Below are 20,484 nucleotides of genomic sequence, written 5' to 3' on the forward strand. Positions count from 1 at the left end.
AAATAAATAAATCTTTTTTTAAAAATAAGCAATGTGAAATACTTTATTTTACCAGAATTTACCCCTTCTCTAATGTTCCTGCTCTCCTTATATAGATCCCAGGGTTTGAAGTAGCATTCTCCTGCCATCTTGCATTTTCCTGTAGCATTCCCTGAGGGTCTGCTCTGCTTCCAGGCCTCTCTGAAGCTGCCCTGCAGGCCTGTGGGTAGGTGAGCAGATTGTGTAAACAGAGAATTATCCCAGAGCAGGACTCTGTGTGTCCTTAGATGCCTGACAAGAACCAGTCAGCTGGGCACTAGGAGTAGACAAAGCCCCAGCTGCAAAACAGCAAGGATGAGTAGAGGCTCCCCGACAGGAATGCCCGCAGTGGGGCAGCCGCTGGGCACAGACCTGCCCCACCATGCTGCCTTCACACGCGTACCAGCCAGCCGCCCATCCACGCAGTGGGATCTGCGATGCTTTCTGACTTCAGCATCCCATATCAGTGCGTGCCCTCTCCGTGGCCTCAGCATAGCTTCAAGAGAGCTCGCTCATCCCTGAGGAAGTTGGTACTGGGCATCGGGCACTGTCCGCTCAAGTGGCTGAGTATTGATCATTTTCTCTGAGCAGGGCTTGAAAGGACCCTGTCAGAATTCCCGGCACTGCGCATGTTTGGGCTAATCAGCCAGTGGCTCAGAGCCGGCAGTGGCCTCCCATGTGTCCATCCGTGAGTTGGTCCTGGGTCTCACTGGAGGGTTGGAAGGCACACAGTGCTCCGAGGAAAGGAATCCTCACTGAAGGGGAGCACTCACCTCTGCTCCAGCTCCTGCTCCAGCAACTGCTTTGTCAGCCCCAAAATGCTACTGAGCCCCCACTTCTTGGAGTCAGGAAATGGAGGCAGAATCGGTACACCCGCCTGGCAGACCCTGTGCTTCTGGGCCCATGCTTTCCTAAGGACTCTTGAAAGGAACCTTTTTTTTGAAAGGAACCTTTTTTTTTTTTTTTTTTTTTAATTTTTTGACAGGCAGAGTGGACAGTGAGAGAGAGAGAGACAGAGAGAAAGGTCTTCCTTTGCCATTGGTTCACCCTCCAATGGCCGCTGTGGCCGGCGCGCTGCGGCTGGCACACCGCGCTGATCCAATGGCAGGAGCCAGGTGCTTCTCCTGGTCTCCCATGGGGTGCAGGGCCCAAGCACTTGGGCCATCCTCCACTGCACTCCCTAGCCACAGCAGAGAGCTGGCCTGGAACAGGGGCAACCAGGACAGAATCTGGCACCCCGACCGGGACTAGAACCTGGTGTGCCAGCGCCGCAAGGCGGAGGATTAGCCTAGTGAGCCGCAGCACCGGCCAAAAGGAACCTTTTTAAAAAGACATTTTGGTAACTGAGTGATCAGTGGTTTTAAGTGATAGATACTTCTCAAACCTGATTTCCAGGGGCCAGCGCTGTGGCGTAGGGTGTTAAGCCCCAGCCTACAGTGCCTGCATCCCATATGGGCACTGGTTAGAGTCTTGGCTGATCTGTTGTGGCCATCTGGGAGTGAACCAGCGGATGAAAGATCTCTCTCGTTTCTCCCTCTCTATAACTATTTCAGTAAATAAATAAATCTTAAAAAAACTGATTATGAGAGATTTCTGCACACAAGACAAATTGAATTGCCTTTAATAGCAACTTCCCTAAAGCCAGTGAGTATGGTGTCAGAGCCCTCTCCCCTGGCAAAAACTGTTCTTTTTCTTTCTGATTCTTGTTTAAGTAATCCTTCTTAACACTAACAATTTAGTAGCAGGCTTCCCAGCCACGCCTTGAAATTCACTTAGAGCTGCCTAGAAAGGTCAGGGTTTGTAGGTAGACCCCAGATGAATTACATTTCCTCAACTCTTTCTCTGTTCTCTAATTGGAAGGAAATTACTTAATCTCATATAAATGTAAATTGTTTTAACACCTACATATCCTAGAGTAAAAAGAAACTGTAGTTGGTAGCAGCCTACTTTTTATTAATTCTGTAGCAGTCCCTTACCAAGCACCACTGTGAGCAGCTCAGCTCCGCCCAGTGATGGGAATGGGTCCTGGCCACAGCGCAGGTGCGGTCTGATGTTTGGGGTGGCACCTCCTTGTTTCTTCCCATGGCCCTCCTGTGTATCTGCCAGCTGCGAATAGTCCACACTTCTCTGCAGCTGCAGGATAAGCCTCTATTGACTTTGCTTTGCATCCCTTTGACTTACTTTTGATTAGATTTACAAGGACAGAGTCATTAGCTGGGGCTGCCTTTTCAAAATTAGGAACTACTATTTTCATTTTTTTTAAAGTCATTCAAGCAGACATTGTATGAATGCACTTTAATAAACTAAGCCTCCTAGCTCTCATTATTCTGCTTTATCCTCTACAGATAAATTTCCTCTTCATCTTTGTTCTAGCAGGGAATAAAATGTGTGCTCCAAGAGTAGAAAGGCTATTTTTCTGGAAACTCAGGTCAATCTTAATATTTCTTCAACTATCTAATTTCAACACCTTTCACCAGTATGGTATACAATTTACCAGTAATCTAGGCCCTATATGTAATGTTTCATATCCAAGAAAATCAGGCCATCTCAATCCCCAGCAAACCCTGCATGAGCATGCCTCTGCCACCTTCCCTGCCAGATGGCCTGCCCTTCCTCACTGCCCATCCAGCCCTCTGCCCCGCCAAGGTGTGCAGGATCAGCCAAGGGTCAAGCTTGCCCCAGCTCTGGTGGGCCTGCATCCTTCCCAGCCTCAGACCCAGCCCACTCTGTTCTGTAGGAGGTCTTTGCTTATGCCCACAAAGACCCCCAGGGCATCTCTGCTGCACTTCTCAGTGGTCATGGTTCCATTTCCCAATAGAGCATTTTTCATGGTATTCTTACTATTGTCTGCTTCCCCAACCAGACTAGGATGAGAATAAAAACAGATATTCATCTTTATGTTTCTACTGCCCCCATATATCCAACACTTAATAGCATCACATGCATACATACTTGTTGGTTGAATAAATAAATCATAAATTTTGGAGTAAAAAAAGAAACTTATGTGTCCTTAATTGCAATAGCAATAAGGAAGCTAGAGAAATCATAAAAGAAGAGATTAACAAACCAGTATTTATCTTTCCATTCAAAAGAAGTGGAAAATAGCAATTCCATTATACCTAGTGCAGAAGCAAATCCTAAGGTGATGTTAATGTGCAGTGAACTATGAACTGTAGCAGTGTAAATCAGAAAGTCTTTTCAGAAAACACTTTCTTAAAGGGTTTTTCTGTTTCTCTTAATAGTCATATCCTTTCACATACTAATTCTTCCCATTGCTGCCAAAGTCATCTGAGGACGTAAATGCTAATATGGAGGATGGTTGAGGGGACCTGGACACATCAGATAAACAGAGCATCAGTGCAGTGGGTAACCCAGGCCTCACAACAGCTGTACTGCAACCGAAAAAGTAGGAGACATCAGGGGCCAGGTTGTAGAGTGATGGGTAAAGCCACCAGCTGTGAAGCCAACATCCCATATGGACGCCGGGTCATGTCCAGGCTGCTCCCCTGCCCATCCAGCTCCCTGCTAATGGCCTGGGAAAAGCAGCAGAAGATGGCCCAAGTGCTTAGGCCCCTGCATGCACATGGGAGACCCAGATGAAGCTCCTGGCTCCTGGCTTCAGCCTGGCTCAGCGCTGGCTGTTGTGGCCATCTGGATAGTGAATCAGCAGATGGAAAATAATCTCTCTCTCTCTCTCTCTCTCTCTCTCTCTGTCTCTCTCTGTAACTCAGTTTCAAATAAATACATAAATCTTTCTTAAAAATTAAAAGTAGGAGACATCAGATAAATGGTTTGGTCATCACAATTTAAATACCTGTACATTGGGAAAAGATCAAGCAAAAATGAGAGTACTTGGTTAGGTGGTGATGTTGTGGACAAATCTTGTACAATAAATAGAAATTATAAAAAGCTTAGAAACATTTATATAAACTCACAAGTGAGAAAACTACTGGAGGCCTGTCCAGGAGGCCCTTTTAGTTATCTGTGTGCTGAGGAACAGAGAGAAATCTAGGGACAGAAACCCACTCTGAGAGTCTGGCTTTTCTTTCACTTGGCCTAGGCACTGTGATCGCTGTAGACGAGGACACTGCTTTCTCATGGCCTGTATGTGACAGGTGTGGCAATGGGCGATTGGAGCAGCGACCAGAAAACAGGTAAGGGGGCAGAGGCTGGCCCAAAAGCCCCAAGGACCCAACAGGCCTGACAGCAGCCAAGCCCCAGGCTCCCATGAACTCATACCTCAGACCTTCCTGCCTCCCACTGTCTTCCCGCAAAGCTCCAAGGGGAACCCTGTGTGCCAAACTGCAGAAAAGAGGCCATGATGCCAATGTGGGTTTTCCTAACAGAGATTTCTGCTGCTTCTTGCAGCTCTCTATCTTAAAAGAGAAAACAGCTGGGTTTTGTACTAGGCCTTTTTATTATCAGTCAGAAGAAAACAGCAAAACAGGAAAATGGGAATAAGTGAAATAGACTTGTGACTGAACAGTGTGTCCTTTGCAAGTGGAGCAGACTTTTTCAGAGACCAGGGAGCAGCTACTTGAACAAACATCCCCCTGCCCAATCTTCCTGCACCTTCACCCTGGGGCCGTGTTCTGGACTGGCATCATGCATTTCATCACTTTGGAGTCAGCTCTCTGGCGGCCCAAAATGTCATTCCTTTTCTCCTTCCTAAGAAGCAAGGAGTACACGACCCGTGGTGCATTCAGGGTTGGCGGCCTTGTGAATACACAAGTCATCACTAGACTCTATAACAGATAAGAGAGCTTGGGCCCAGGTCACATGGAAGAGGGTCAGAGCTGAGATGCTGAGGCTTGGGTGGGCTTTCCCATCCTGGCAAGTGGGGAATGCTGACCCCTCTGCTTGGGCTTCCTAGAAGGTCTGCCCTGCCTCTCTACACTCCACCTGCACAAGGCTTTTTGCCCTTGGTGTCTCCCCAGCAGCCTCCAGTTGCTACTGACCAAAGCTGACCTTCATCCCTCAGAGCAGGCTGAGTCAGGGCTGCTTCCAGCCTGTCTCCAGAACTTGATTCTTAAGAGAAGACCCCCCTTTCTATATGAGCAAACATGCGTGCTTAGAAAAATGGCTGTGCACTGGCAGAGCTCTTCTGACTTGTACCTTCTGGGTTGCTTATCTTCCTTGTGCATCTTCACAAACAGAGGGGCCTTTTCTTGTGGGGACTGTTCCCGGATAGTCACTTCTCCTGTCCTCAAGATGCACCTGCAGGTCTTCCTGGACTGCCCCTCAAGACCAAAGTGCAGAGTGAAGGTCAAGGTAGGAACCGCTGCCTGGAGAAGCTGGTACCCAGAGCTTGTGTTTGTCCTGTGCACCCAAGAGCAGGAGCAGAACCTCTGCTCATTCCTGTGGCATCCTGTGGAGATGTGCGGTGTGACTCCCTGACTAGGGAGAGCTGCACACAGAGCCCTCTGGAGCCCTTAGGAGCTTCCCTGGAAAAGGGGGAGGACTCGCCCTTCATGAACACAGTCTCTCTGTGTTGTGACTTAAACATCATGTTTGACTTGAGGAGCAAGACTGAGGCTCTGAAGAGAGACAGGCAGTTCAGATTGGGCAGGTTCATTTCTGGGATGAGAGAGGCTTCAATACGAGCAGTTCCTGAACAGGGGGTGGGAGAGGAGGGTGAAGGAGGGTGCAGGGGGTGGGCCCCAAGTCCACTGGTTCCTGTCTGTTGCAGCTGTTGCAGAGCAGCATCTCATCCCTGCTGAGCTCGGCCACCTGTGAGAATGGGGTGAGTACAGGGGGTCTAGCCCGGGTGTGGCCTACACTCCACCCTGAGAGGGTAGCTCAGCCCCTGTGAAAATCCCTCTGCCATGTATTAGGGGACCTCAAAAAGTTCACAGGAGATGCAGTTGAAAGATAAGTTTATTTTAGTGCAAAAAATCTTAGAAATCCCTGCATTGCTTTTATATAATATATACTTTCCGTGAACTTTTTGAATACCACATATGTTTGATTACAACAGATCCCACTCTAACATGTATGCATTGACACTGAAATGCAGATGTATCTAAACACTGTCATTCAGCAGGCCAAGGAAAACCCCTCCTCTGTGAAAATGAGGTTACTTCCAGATCAGCCTTGAGATGGACACTGGAGTCTGTCCCCTGGCTTTGGTTGTGGTCCTGCTGGCTTTAATTAAAGTACTACTGCCGTGGTTTCACGTCAGCAGGACAAAATTGCCTAAGTCGCACTTTTTAAACATTACTGTGTATTGCAGACTCTGACTACCTGGCAGACATTACCATTGCTTCTCAGAACTGGTTTGCCTGCCCAGAGAGGAACTGTATCGAGCTAGTGAAGCACCCAGTACCCCCCTGAGAAAAGCAGCACTCCAGTGTATGTAATCTGTGGGCCAAAGACAGTTCTGTCTTGTGAGCTTTGGTCTGCTAAAGAAAACTTCTGCCCTTAGGGCCCTGCCTCCAACTGGTCAAAGCATCTGCAAGCACCCAGAATAACTGGTGGAACTGGCTAGCCCACAGGAGGGTGCTAGGTGTGTGTGGCAGCAGGGCACAGCCCCCAGTAGCAGAAAGACATGGGCCAGCCTCGTGGTCATGGTGAACAGGAGGCTGGTCACCCAAGAACTACCCTGGTCCATTGAATAGCAGTCTTTTTCTGATGGGTACCCATGGCCAAATTCCAGCTCCGATTGTAGTCGCAGTCTGGTGACTTGACCCATCATTTGTGGGTACCCCACCCCATCCCCACTGCCCTCACCAGCCCGTCTCCACTGCACCTCTGAAGGGGCTGATGGATCTACGGTTCTTTTCTTCTTTCATCTAAATCATGGCTATCAGAATGTGGATTAAACTAGAATGTGGGTAAATTCATGAGTGGCACCTTGGAGGATCCCTGGTTTCAGCTCATGGTTCTCAGCCCTGTCTTTGTGTAGACCACCCATGAGCTCTAAAGACCCTTCGGTTCCCTTTTAGGAGGAAGCCCACCTACTTTTAAAGCTCCTTGGTGCCCCTGCTTCTGCTTAGATAGGGGTCAGTACCTAGATGAGGCTGTAGGAGGGCTTAGGTCAAGTGTCCCGATTGCGGAGGCCAACAACCGTGCCCATGTTGTTCTCACCTGTGTCCTCATTCAATCTCCCCACCATCCCAGTGAGGCAGAATCCACCTTTTACCGATAGGCAGTACAGGGCTCATGGCAAAGGCTTCCCACCCAGAGAAACTCATGGTTATCCACACGGAGTGACCACCCAGCAGAACTGGTAGCCAGCTGGGATAGCAGACACCTGGAGAAATTGTGTTTAGCAGGTAACGAGACAGCAGTGCCTCTTGACCAATTCTTGTCCCCTCCTCTCAGTCTTTGGAATAAGAAAGATGAGACAAGGGTGACTGTGGAAGGCATTGGTCAGAGGTTTCCAGGAGAGGGAGTTCAAGGAAGAGCTGAAGATGGCACACTTGATTATTAGAGTACATTCTCCACAGAGGATGTTGGGGAAAAGTATTGGAAACACTCCTGCTTCAGAATATGTAACACAATGAAGCAAAATTTGCAAACTAAACCAACAACGCTTGGACACCCCACCACCGCCGCCAAAACATGCATATACCAGCTGATCTATGCTGAGAAGTGTGCAGGGCACTGCAGACTTTAGGTGATCATCCTGTCAGTCCCTGTGGGTTCCCAAGAGTGCCACCTGGTGCTTCCTTCCTCCGAGGAAGAAGGAGGCCTCCAGCAATGGACAGTGTTCAGTGACTCTGCTGATCCCCCAGCCCTCTTTAGGGGACCCAAGAGCAGAAAGCTGCAGGAGAAATTTCTCTCCTTCACTTGGTGTCCTTCTGGCTGAGGGACTTGTTCTTCCTGCACATCTAAGTGCTCAACCACAGTGTTCCTGTGGTAAGCCCTGCTTACAAAGTCAGAGCAGGTGAGCACTGCCCCTTGGGACACCCACATCCATATCAGAAGGCCTGGGTTCTAGTCCTGGCTCTGCTCCCAATTCCAGCTTCCTGCCAATACACACTGTGGGATACCTCAAGGTATCCCCAAGTCTCAGCTACACACATAGGAGACCTGGATTGAGTTCTTGGCTCTTGGCTTTGGCCTAGCCCAGACCCAGCCAGTGTAGGCATTTGGGAAGTGAACCAGCAGATGAGAGTTCTCTGACTCTCTGCCTCTTAAAAGTAAAAAGTAAATTCCTTTCTAATAAAAAGTGCCAAAGAGGGTGTGCATGTGTACATGCATGAGGACATGAATGATGATACATTTGCTGTGTGACATGAGTAGTGTGTGTGTATGTGTTTGAATATTCTGTGTACACATGCATTTGTGTGCATGTGTGTGTGTGCACATGTGTGTGTTGGGTAAGAAGCATAGTGGTGATAGCCCCAGATGTCACCTTTGTGGGTACTATGATTGTAAGACCCATGTGAGTGGAATGGGGTTAAGTTCTGAGCCTGGAGGGACACATTTGAGGAAGTTCTTGCCTTATCCGCAGTGTTACAGTAGATAACCAGCCTTTATATCTGGCCTAGAAAGGACTGAGAAGATGGGTATCAGAGGGACCTGCATGAAGATGTCAACTGCGAGTCACCCAGTCTGGATTCTTTCCATTTTCTGGGCAAGAATGCACATTTACCACAATCCAAAGAATCACACTAGGGCATTCTAGGAGAACCCTAACTCCACTCTCTGGAACAAACACAATGTTTCTGTTAAATGTAGAATGGGTGTTACATTTTATATCTTCACATTTATATCTTCACTTTAATGTAGTCAAACTACAGATGTAAAAATAGGATTGGCCTTTGTAGTATATGCAGTTTCTCAATGGTGACATCATAGGGGTAACAAATTTGGGGTTAATCTCCTTAAACCTTCAGAAAAGAAAATGTTAGAAGAACATGTAAGTTGTGCCTTTTAATAATGGAGACACATTTTTTTACATATGCAGACATTTGAATGGTACCTGTGAGTTTGCTACTTGTGGTTATTTTAACCTGGACATGTTAATTTCCCCAAATACAAAATATTTATAATTTGACATAGCAAAACTTGACACTTTCAAAAAGAAATTATTTCTTTTAATTTTCTGAAAGATTTATTATTGGTTTGAAAAGCAGAGTGTCAGAGAGAGAGGGAGAGACAGATTTTCCATTGCTGGTTCACTCCCTAAATGACCACAACAGCCGGGGCTGAGCCAGCAGGAAGCCAGGCACCTGGAACTACATCTAGGTCTCTCAAGTGGGTGGCAGGGGCCCAATACTTGGCCTATCTACTGCTGTCTTCCTAGGCACACTTGCAGGGAGCCAAACTGTAAGTATAGCAACCAGGTCTTAAACTGGCACTCACATGGGATGCCAGCGTCACAGGTGGCCACTTAACCTGCTGCACCACAATACCCCAAGAAATTATTTTTCTGAAGTCAGAATTTCATATTTTCACTCCAGAGTATCACAGAAATGCCTGGCCATCTCTTTAACACACAAAGCTAACTAAAATTGTAAAACAGAAGACCAAAGTATGCAGCTGTCCCCCCTCCATCCTCCTAGCACCACGGTGCCCACCGCATTCTATATTTCCTGATACTCTTCCCCCCAGACAGGCAGCCTCTAGGCTGCATCTTCTTCACTGCCATCTCTTCAAGGTTGGCTCATAAGGCCTCATAATAAACTCTGCAAGAGCGAATGGGTGCACGGGCCAAGAACTTGCCATGCATATCATATGTGAGCCTTAAGAAGTAGGACTCCCTGTCCAGTTCCTTCTTTTTCTGTCTTGAGCAGCAACTCTCTTGCCCCCCATTACTCACTCCATAAACCACCTGCTGACCTTAATCTTAACAGTTTTACCAAGGAAGCCAAAATTCTTCACAAAGCACATTACATAGGCTAGATATTTTTGCACCATGCCTGTCTTACATAAAAGAAAACTGAATTAGCACAGTGAGTTGGCATCAGAATGGTGCTCTCTCACAGATTGCTTATTGCTACGAAACAAACCATCCCAAAACATTGTGGCTTCCACATTTATTCAGCACACAGACCTGCAGTTCAGATAGTTCCCCTAGGACAGCTCGTCCTGCTCCACTGGGCATCAGCTGCAGTCCCCCAGGCTGCGCTTGGGGCCACCGGAGTCTCCTTGCTGAGGCGGTGGCTGGACTCCTCCCGAGAGAAGCAAGCAGAAAGCTGGCCACCTTTCCTATCTACATTTAGACTGCCACTCAGCGTCCCTTCCACTACTCTCTGTTAATGAGATGCTGGTCACTGAGGCCAAAAGGGTGAGGGCAGTGAGGTACTCACCTCTGATGGGAGGGCCACACTGGAGCCACAGACTGTGCCTGCTTTGACGTCAGAGCCTCAGTCTTCCTGGTCATGACACGTTCCTGGTAGAAGGGGTGAGCTAGCATACACATCACAGAGCTGTTGTAGACATTTGGTAGGTGCCTTGCACAGAGGAGGAGAAGGAACTGCCTGTAGAACTACTGTGCAGGTGGTATTACCCTCTAGGGCTTTCTCCTCTCAGGCGGCCACAGATGGAATTTATCCCAACGTTTTGAAGCCTTTATTTTCAGCCTGTCTCATCAGGGTAGGAACCCTGGATGCCCGGTTCCTGTGTTATGTGAAGCTTGCCCAGTTAATCACACGGACTCTAAAGAAGCAGTTTAGTGTCACTACAACACAGAAAGAGGCCAGTGTAACTCTAGAAGAAAAGGAGGGAAGTTTGGGGCAAAGTACCAGGAAATCCTTTGACCGGAAGTGTTGCTGGATTGGGGAAGTGTCCCAAAGGAAGTGGGAGACAGCTGCGAGCCACAGGCCCACCCTCTGCCCAGCTGGAGGACAGGCAGATCCTTTGCACATCTTGTCCCCCAGTTCCTTTCCTAGGCCAGGTTATTGTGACATCCCCGAAAATATCAGTCAGAAATATTCTAAGTGTTCCTTTGGTACAAACAGAATTTAGTTATCAGAATAAAGTAATTCCTTCACTTTCCCTAATAAAGGGGGCTTTTTTAGCAGCCCTTGGTCCCCTACTTCCCCCACCAGTGTTCTCACCCTTTGAGGACTAAAAGGTCGTGGACGAGGGAAAAGGCCTCTGCTCTGGCCCTCTGGTGCTCTGTGTTGCCGGGAACAGAACGTCCGGGCTAACTCTGTTTGCTTTAACCAGCATGCCTTTCTCACTGCAGAGTTATGAAGTGAAGAGTGTCCTCGGCAGGGAGGTGGGGTTGGCGAGTTGTTTTGTGCAGTCCATCACCACCCACCCGACCAGCTGCATTGGACTGGAGGAAATCAAGCTTCAGAGTGCGCGAGGCACCTCGGCAGAGCGCCCGCCCCAGCCACAGGACCTGTGAACTTTGTAGTGTGGCTGCGGGGGTGGCGGTGGGGGGTTGAAGTAGTTATCTGTTAACTATGGACCCAGCTAATGTACTTTATGATCTCAACACAAAACTTAGATTTTTCTGGGGCAAAAGTTATTAAAATGGTTTTGTAAGCTGTAAATCAAAATACCTCTCTCTACAATTTTGGTGGTTTTTTTTTTTTTATCAACTTCCAATAAATTCAGGAACATGTTGTTGAAACTGAAGGTCTTTTTGTATTTGCTTGGGCAGTAATAATGTGTAAGAAAATCCTGTTCTATTCAGTTGTAAAGTGTTTAGTATTTAACAGTTCCCCCCAAAGAATAGCTGTAAAGCAGAACCTTCCTCGCCCCTGTGATTTCGGTCTGGAGGGCTGTGACGAGTGTCCAGCAGAGGCATCTTCCAATTCAGTATTTTGGGGAAAATGCTCAGGGGAGCCATGTCAGAGGTGAGATTCCCATAAAGTGTAGCTAAGAAGCAGCGTGTTTACCACTCCTGAGCAGAGAGAGGGCTCACCCCACGGAGCTGTGTCATCACATGGGCCAAGCACAGACCTCAGAACCAGCCAGATACCCTTGGCTTTGTTGGCAGAGATTTAAATTGCACTTAAAACCACGAATTAATTAGCTTTGGACACTAAAGGTTTTGTGTTTCCTCCTTAGAGCAGTATAATCATGACAGGCTGGTTAATTAATTACATAATATCCACGCAGCAGGTAGCCCAAGAAAAGGTGCCTAGGACCCAGTTTTCTTGGGCGGGAGGCACACGGTTCTATTTATTTGGATTAAGTCTAGAAACTTTACAGTTACCTCCAAGATGAAATTTTAAGTAGCTCGATGACTGTCCTTTTCATCAGCCACATGACTTGTGCGCTTAGGCGCACTTTGAAAATCTGAGGAAAGTGAAAGCACAGGCCAGCCTTGAAGCCCGAAGGGACTGGGAAAGGCCCCTGGGTCTCCTGAGCCCCACACTCTCACCCCTCACGCAGCCATCTAACCTTAGGGAGCTCCTGGGCTGAGCTCTGCAGGGCCCCCAGGTCGCCCTGCCCCCGCACCTCCCGCTGGAAAGCTGCTAGCTTAACGCGCGGTTACTCATCTGCATCCACCTCAGCCAAGTTCAGTAAGACCTGTGGAGCTAGACCTTGGCGGGTTTCAAAAGCAGTGCGGACCCAATCTACGGACCAGCTCGCCTCCCCCACGGACACACACCTGGCCCCGTGCTTCCCAGGCGCTCGCCCTCCGCCAGGTCCTGGAACGCACCTCCCCCAGCGAGGTCCTGGCGCCACCGGCGTGCAGCAGTCACTGCGAATATAGGAAGCAGGGGCGATTTTAAATGCTTCTTTATTCTTACAAATACTGTAAAAATTAATATAAAAAAGTGAGCATGCTCAGTCTTTTCCTCTTATCTATAATACAAAGGGTTTGTCTGAAAAGTTTTTTTTTTTTCATACAAATGTACCTTAGCTGCATCAACAGGAGTATGATGTAGAAAAAGCTACCATTATAAAAATAATTTAAGGGAAAATAAACACGTATAGCTTCTCTCGCAGTTCAGTGGTGGTAAGTCCAGGCTGTAGCTTCCCGTCGCCCACACGTCCCGAAGAAAACTGCAGCCGGCGCCGGGCGGCTCTGTGGGCGCCCGGGCTGCGCAAGGCAGGGCACGCTCGCTCCCGGGCCGTCGGGTCTGAGGTATCGGTCGTTGGTTAGTCTGTCCCGTTCGGGCCGCGCGTTACCGGCAGTCGGCGGCCCCGGTGGCGGGCAGGAAGGGCGGGCTGGGCAGCTGCTTGAAGAACTGCCGGAGCCCGGCCAGGTCCCGCGTGAGCTGCTCCACGCGCTGGTGCAGCTTCTCATTCTCCGCCGACAGCTCCACCAGCTTCTGCTGCATCTCCTGGTTGCGCCGCTTGGCCTTGTCGCGGCTCTTGCGCACGGCGATGTTGTTGCGCTCGCGCCGCTGCCTGTACTCGGGGCTGCCGCGGTCCGGGCCCCTCTTGCCGGTGCCCTTCTCCCGGGCAGGGCCGGGCGCGGGGCTCGGCCCCGGGCTGGCTCGCGGCGGCTCCGGCGACGTGGGCGGTGTGGGTTGCGCGGCGGCCGCCAGGCTCACCACGGTCTGCGCGCACGCGGCCACCTGCGCGGGCAGCAACGAGCCCGGCGCGTCGCCGCCGTCGCCCCAGTCGGGTTCGCGCTTGAGCGGACGCGGGGCGGCGGGGCCTGGGCCCGGGGGCCGCGGGGGACCGCCTGGCAGCAGCTCCAGGGCGCCCGCTCCGCCCGCGCCGCCGCCGCCGCCTGCTTTGTGGTTGCTGTTGAAGAGGTCAGCGAAGAGCTCGTCGTGGCACAGTTCCAGGGTGGGCACTGCGGCCATGGAGTCGATGTAGGCGCTGAAGTCGATGGCGCTTTCGTCGTCGTACATCGCGGGGGCGGCGGCGCCCGGCTCCCCGAGGGTCCCCGGTTCGGCCCCTCGGCCCGGCTTTCCCACTCGACCCGGCTCGTAGAAGGGTGCGGGCTCCGTGGGCCAGGGCGCGCCGCGCGCCGGGCCGTCCAGGCTGAAGAGCGCGGCGCTCATGGCGGCGTCGGGCCGGGCTCGGAGTCCAATTGCGGCTGTCACCCAGCTGGGCCGGGCCCGCCGCCTTTTCTAGCCCCGGCTGACGCGCACGCCCCGCCCCGGCTCCGGCACCGCGGGGGCGCCCCGGGGCCGCGGGGGAGGGGGGGCGCACCCTAAGAGCCCCCGCCCTGCGCCCTGGAGCCGCCCCCAGCCCCGAGCCTTGCCCTGGCGCACATCCCGCCTTGCTGCGCGCCGGGGGCCCCTACGCGGCCGTGGGACCCCCGGAGCGCGCGTGGGGGAGGGGCGCGCGCCTCTTCCCTCCGCCCCCGGCCGGCCCGAGCCGCGCTGCTGGGAATGACCCTCCCTCTGCCCGCACTCCAGGCCTTCCCTCCTTCCTGTTTGTGAGCTTTGGAACCTCTTGGTTTCTCGGTGCCGGCAGTGAAATCAAAACCAAGACTTGGCCGTGGCGTGCACGTCGCGGGAGGGAGAGGGACTGGGCGACTCAAGGACGGAGGGGTGCGCGCGGCCGGGAGGCTCCTGGGCCGCAAGCGGCTGATTCGCCCACCCGACCTTTGCCCGGACGCCTCCGCCCCGGGAACGGATGCGGGCAGCTGCCCAGAGGGCAGGCTGCCGGGACGGTCTCCCGGCGCAGCCTCTACTGGGACATGTCCGCGAGGCGGCGGGCAGGCAGTGGATGGCGGGAGGCCGTCCCGCACCTCACCCGCCCGTCGCTCTGGAGCTGGGCGTTCCAGCTAGCCCTAGGGGTCGACGCCCAGCAAAATGCTGTTGGTGCGTCCCAACCAAGGGGCAGCGGGACGTCCTCGTCGAGAGCGGAGTGCAGGGCAGCGGTGGTCGCCCTGGACATAGCGTGCCCCGGGGGCGCCGAGGCCCTCCTGCCGTCCCGAGCCCCGCAAGGCACCCGCGCTCCCCTCGAGCTCCTGCGCACTGGGCCGAGGCTTCCGGGTCTACTAAAGCAGTGCCATCTTGTGGTGGTGTCTTGCTTCAGCCCTATTGTTAATGCCAGGCTCTTTTTCCCTTTCTGACTACTCCAAAATACAGTGCTGTTGAATTTACAGTATTTAGGTCCTTTAGGGAAGAAACACAGCTGTAACCGGGTGTTAGGCTGCTAGCTCTTCATACTGTGAATTGCATGAGAAGACGCGGCGAGGATGGGCTTGATTTCCTGCGGTTTGAGGCAGGCATTCTCGTCAATTCTACTAAGTCACAACCCTTATTCAGTCCTGGCCTCCATCTCGCATCTCTTCTTCGCTTAGGCTTTTCACGCACCCTGGGTTGGTTCCGAGCACCAAACGTTCCACAGACTGCTCCGGTCCATCCTAGAGATAATTGGTAATTTCTTTTTTGTTTTAAAGATTTATTTATTTTACTTGAAAGTCAGAGTTACATAGAGAGAGGAGAGGCAGAGAGAGAGAGAGAGAGAGAGGTCTTCCATGGTTCACTCCCCAGTTGGCCGCAATGGCCGGAGCTGCTGCACCCATTCGAAGCCAGGAGCCAGGAGCCAGGAGCTGCTTCCGGGTCTCCCACATGAGTGCAGGGGCCCAAGGACTTGGGCCATCTTCCACTGTTTCCTAGGCCATAGCAGAGAGCTGGATGGGAAGTGGAGCAGCCAGGTGTTGAACCCAGATGGGATGCCAGCGCTTCAGGCCAGGGTGTTAACCCGCTGCACCACAGTGCCGGCCCCTGGAGGTAATTTCTAATATTGCACTGAAACTATGGGATATTTAATGGGTTTTCTAAAAGGACAGACTGCTTTAAAATTTCATAGAGAGGGTCCCTCAAGTTGCTGTTGAGACTACTTACCTATTCAGAGTAAAACCCAAGAGTGCATATAGCATGGGCCCATGCACACTCCGAGAGCCTACATTTTTCTTGGTTCTTAGGGAACACAAATACACTGAGTGACCATGCACTCAAGAACAATTCAGGTACAACATTCTAGGAGATGATCTTCTGCTTGCCCACCAGAGTGGATGTAAATGTGTTTCTGACAGCTGAGTTTCCTAGGCCATGTTGTACCCTGGGATGCTCAGACCAGCCAGGTAGAAGGCCCTTGACTGGGTGGGGCTGAACTAGGGAGAAAGGCTAGGCCTACATTTTAGAAACTGATGGGCAGGCGCTCTGGCGCAATAGGCAGGGTTTCCGCCTGGGCACTGGCTCATGTCCAGCTGCTCCTTTTCTGGTGCCGCTCTTTGCTGTGGCCTGGGAAGGTGGTGGAGTTTGGCCTGAGTACTCGGGCCCCTGCACCCATATAAGAGACCCAGAGGAGGTGCTTGCCTCTGGATGGGCCCAGTTGTGGTTGTTGTGGCCATTTCGGGACTGAGCCAGTGGATGGAGGACATTTCTGTCTGTCTCTCACTCTCTCTGTAACTCTGCCTCTTAAATTAAAAAAAAAAAAAAAACTGACCAAGGTGGGCCAGCACTGTGGCGCAGTTGGTAAAGCTTCTGCCTGCCTGCCCACATCCCATAGGGGTGCTGATTAGAGACCCAGCTGCTCTACTTCTGATCCAGCTCCCTGCTAATGCTCCTGAGAAAGCACTGGAGGATGGCCCAAGCCCTTGGGCTCCTGGCTCCTGCCTTCAGACTGGCCCAGCTCCAGCCCTTGCAGCCATTTGGTGAGTGAACCAGCAGATGGAAGATTCTCTGTCTCTCCCTCCCTCCCTCTCCCTGCCTCTGTATCTCTGCCAGAAACTAACCAGTGCCTATATTAGCCATATACCATCACTTTTACATTTAGAGATTTTCTTACCCCTCCAGAAAGAGAAAGGAGAGATCATAGGACAACAAAGTATGGGTTGGTTGTGCCATTTGAGCCCACCACAGCCTCTTTTTTTTTTTTTTGACAGGCAGAGTGGATAGTGAAAGAGAGAGAGACAGAGAGAAAGGTCTTCCTTTTGCCGTTGATTCACCCTCCAATGGCCGCCACGGCTGGCGCACTGCGGCCAGCGCGCCGCGCTGATCCGAAGGCGGGAGCCAGGTGCTTCTCCTGGTCTCCCATGGGGTGCAGGGCCCAAGCACTTGGGCCATCCTCCACTGCCTTCCCAGGCCACAGCAGAGAGCTGGCCTGGAAGAGGGGCAACCGGGAAAGAATCCAGTGCCCTGACCAGGACTAGAACCCGGTGTGCCGGCACCGCTAAGTGGAGGATTAGCCTATTGAGCCGCGGCGCAGGCCCACCACAGCCTCTTTTCAAAAACAATAAAATGGGGTGGGCATTGTGCTGGAGCAGGCTAAGCCACAACTTGGGACACCTGCATCCTGTATCTGAGTGCCTGGGATGGAATCCGGCCGCAGCTTCTGAGCCAGCTTTCTGCTAATGTGCCTGGGATGTAGCAGATGATGGCTACAGTACTTGGGTTCCTGCCGCCCACATGGGAAACCCATTTGGAGTTCCATTGCAGGCATTTGGGGAGTGAACCAGCAGAGTGAAGATTCTATCATCTATCTATCCATCCATCCATCCATCTATCTATATCTATCTATAATCTCCTGTCACTCTGCCTTTCAAATAAATTAACTTTTTTTTTTAAAAATGTACTGTTTAACTTTTGTGATATTTGTGGTCATTATTTATTTGTCTCCACCTGCTGCCCATTTTTCAAGGCCCCGTCCTAACTCTACCTATTCATCTATTCAAGGAGAATGCAATTGTCCCCGTCGTTCTCTACTGTTAGGCATCTGCTTCAAGCCACTCTCTAACCCTTTGTGACTGCTTGGGATTCTCAGGAGACTTGTCCGAAGACGGGGGGCAGCATTCTGAGTGGAACTTGTAGTCCCTGTGTCTCCTAGAACTTTCCTCTGTCAAGCACGGTTGAGTTGTTCCAACAGAGTGCACTGCATGTGGGCTTTGTAGACATGCAGGCGCTCAAGGGAGCCCTCATGTGATCTAGTGTTCACTGTTTGGTGCTGCCGGGCTCCCTGTTGGGTCATCACGTGGAGCCACTGCACCGCAGCTCTCTTCCTGGGGATCGCAGTGAGAAACTTTATATGGCCCAAGAGCAGTCCTCCCAGATGGAATCTGAAAAAAGGAACGTCTTTTTGAGTGGTCCAACCCAAACTGAAATGGGAGGTGTTCTGGGTGGGCACCGTGTTAACTCCAGCACCCTCTTCAGGTTGTTCCTTTCAACCTTCTGCCTCAGGGCTGATATTATCATTGTGGCTGCTTTTCCTATGCTCTGTGTCCAAAAATATGGGCTTTCCTTAGATGGAATTTGTTCCCAATGTAGGAGTTTGGAATAGGGAGGACAAGGGCTACACCTCATCCCCTTATGCTGTTACAGACTGCATTTCACTAAAAACGGACTGTGAGAGGCTGGCGTTCAACACAGAGGTTAAGCTGCAGCTTGGGACACCCACATTCCATATCAGACAGCCTGGATTCAAGTCCTGGTTCCTCTCCCCACTCCAGCTTCCTTCTAATGTGCACCCTGGGAAACAACACTGATGGCTCAAGTACTTGGGTCCCTGCCCCCCATGTGGGAAACCTAGATTGAATTACCAGCTCCTGGCATCATCCAGGCCCAACCCCAGCTGTTGCAGGTATTTGGGAAGTGGAGCAGCTGATGGGAGCCTTCTATCTCCTACTATGTGTCTTTGTCTCTTTCTCACTGCCTTTCAAATTAAATTAAAAGAAAAAAAAAAACGTGATGAGGAATAAAAAAATTCTGCATGCACTTCAGCCTCTGGAATGAACAGACTGAGCCTCCAGACTCCAGCGACGTAGCCGGAACAGAGAACACGTGTGGAGCCTGCGGGTCGGTGTCCCACCTGCCGTGTACTTGCTTATATTTTCCTTTTACATATGCTTAAGAGTGGTACATTATTTTGATTACTTATTTATTTTAACTTTATTTGAAAGGCAGAGAGAGACAGAACACAGATTTTCCATGTGCTGGCTCACTCCCCCACACAACCATAAAACCAGGGCTGGGCCAGGCCAAAGCCAGGAACTCTGAACCCAGGTTTCCCATGTGGGTATCAGGGGCCCAAGTTATCACGCGCTTCCTCCCAGGGTACACATTCGCAAGAAATTGGATCAGAAGTGGAGTAGCCAGGACTCGAACCAAGCACCCCAATATGGGATAACAGTGTCCAAAGTGCACAGAATGCCTTACCCCATGAGTGATATTTTAAAAATCAATGTCTGTTAGAACAAGTTCTGAGAGCAAACTAGAAAATTCAAGAAACATGAGAGGAGTAACATCACCAAAACTGGTGAAGCAGGAAACTCCAGGGCCCTGGCCTCAAAAACAGCTGGCAAAATCTGTGGGCATCAGCTGTGCACTTGGCCCTGGCCAGAAGCTCCCTGAAGGCCTGGAGCAAAGGGTGGCATGTGAGCATTTGCGAAAGCAGACAGAGGGCAAGCACTGGCTGCAGCAGCCTGAGACAGGCAACAGAAAGACCAAAAACTCCGGGAAAGGGGATGCAGGGAAATCGAGCCTTCTAAATGCTCCTTCGCCTAGCAGATGGGTGGATAGGCAGCACACAGGCCCAGGAGGGGCCGTGCGCTCACAAAAGGCCTCCAAACCCTGGAGTGGCCACTTCTGGCTGCACACACTGCAGAAGCAAAAGCTCTGGCAGAAGTCTACACCGGCTGGCTAAGAGCTAAAGCGGCTCCCACCCCACAGCCATCTGCAAAGGCTGGCATGGGTTTGATTTTTCTTTTCTTTCTTATTAGGAGGAGGGGTGTTTTGGGCCCTGAAGGTAATTGTGTTGAAACACTGGCTGACCTTGGGGCTAATGGGACACAGACTCCCGTGGTCACAGGCCACAAAGAACACAAACTTTACAAAAGCAGTTTCAAAAAGTCACTGAAGTAATAACAAAAGCCCACAACAAACAGCACTGGCCCTGGGGAGGGGGAAATCGGATTTGAGGAATTGCCACATTAATGTTCCGAATGTCTAGTTTTTGAAACAAGTTTATGAAGCATGCAGAGAAGCAGGAAAGGGTGACCCATACGCAGGATCACCCTGTGAAGCAATGACTAAGAAATGGACCCTGACGGAACCCAGACTGCCCCTCTGAAAGCCACGCCACAGTTATGGCAAAGCAGAGAATGCGAGGAAACCATGAGGGTGCGGCATGGCTGCCAATAGACAGACAGGAACTATGGGAAGGAACCAAACGGAAGTTCTGTCGCTGAGAGGAAGAACTCATTAACGGGTAACAACAACATATGAGAATCAGCAAACTTGAATGTCAGATGGTTGAAATGATGCAAGCAGGGATGCAACGTGGACACCACACCACACACACACACACACACACACACAGAGTGAAGTGACAAAACGTGAGCACAGCATCCCGACACCGCCAAGCAGAGCAGCACAGCGAAGCTGAACTCCAGTAGGAAGCAAGAAAGGGCACACAAAACATCTGAAGAAATAGCCAAAATTTCACAGAGTTTATGAAAGACATGAATCTACACATCCAAGAAGCTCAGCAAACTAAGTAAATGCAAAGTAATCCACGCTAGGAAACATTATAGCAAAACTTCTAATACCAGACACCAAGTGACAGCCTTGAAAGCTGCCAGAATGAGAAAACTCTTGCTCCCTCCATAACCTAATGATCATCTCCATGTCAGAAACCACAGCA

General features: G+C 50.9%; 2 protein-coding genes and 1 long non-coding RNA gene across 13 annotated transcripts in view; 1 reads left to right on the forward strand and 2 right to left on the reverse strand.

Annotated features, from left to right (window-relative positions):
• LOC108176496 (uncharacterized) overlaps window positions 1-10,679 on the reverse strand; it is a 126,784-nt gene extending 116,105 nt beyond the window's left edge. For 5 of the 6 annotated variants that reach the window (XR_016235612.1, XR_007919030.3, XR_016235615.1 and 2 more), the window contains exon 1: window positions 10,278-10,679. This is a non-coding gene — a long non-coding RNA (uncharacterized LOC108176496). The remainder of the gene's footprint in view (window positions 1-10,277) is intronic. The other variant, XR_016235616.1, reaches the window with a different exon arrangement.
• SPIDR (scaffold protein involved in DNA repair) overlaps window positions 1-11,551 on the forward strand; it is a 454,456-nt gene extending 442,905 nt beyond the window's left edge. For all 6 annotated transcript variants that reach the window (XM_008255503.5, XM_070076569.2, XM_070076568.2 and 3 more), the window contains 4 exons: window positions 4,079-4,172; window positions 5,175-5,289; window positions 5,708-5,761; window positions 11,159-11,551. In XM_008255503.5, the coding sequence (XP_008253725.1) occupies window positions 4,079-4,172; window positions 5,175-5,289; window positions 5,708-5,761; window positions 11,159-11,323 (428 nt within the window). In that variant the 3' untranslated portion in view covers window positions 11,324-11,551. The remainder of the gene's footprint in view (window positions 1-4,078; window positions 4,173-5,174; window positions 5,290-5,707; window positions 5,762-11,158) is intronic.
• A 1,102-nt stretch (window positions 11,552-12,653) lies between these two features.
• On the reverse strand, window positions 12,654-13,960 carry CEBPD (CCAAT enhancer binding protein delta). Its single transcript, XM_051844484.3, has one exon. It carries the CDS (start codon window positions 13,887-13,889, stop codon window positions 13,059-13,061), a length of 831 nt encoding a protein of 276 aa, XP_051700444.1. The 5' UTR covers window positions 13,890-13,960; the 3' UTR covers window positions 12,654-13,058.
• Window positions 13,961-20,484: the final 6,524 nt, after the last annotated feature.

This window comes from Oryctolagus cuniculus, chromosome 6 (assembly GCF_051225735.1).
Source record: "Oryctolagus cuniculus isolate XC-2025 breed Fujian yellow rabbit chromosome 6, ASM5122573v1, whole genome shotgun sequence".
Taxonomy (NCBI): domain Eukaryota; kingdom Metazoa; phylum Chordata; class Mammalia; order Lagomorpha; family Leporidae; genus Oryctolagus; species Oryctolagus cuniculus.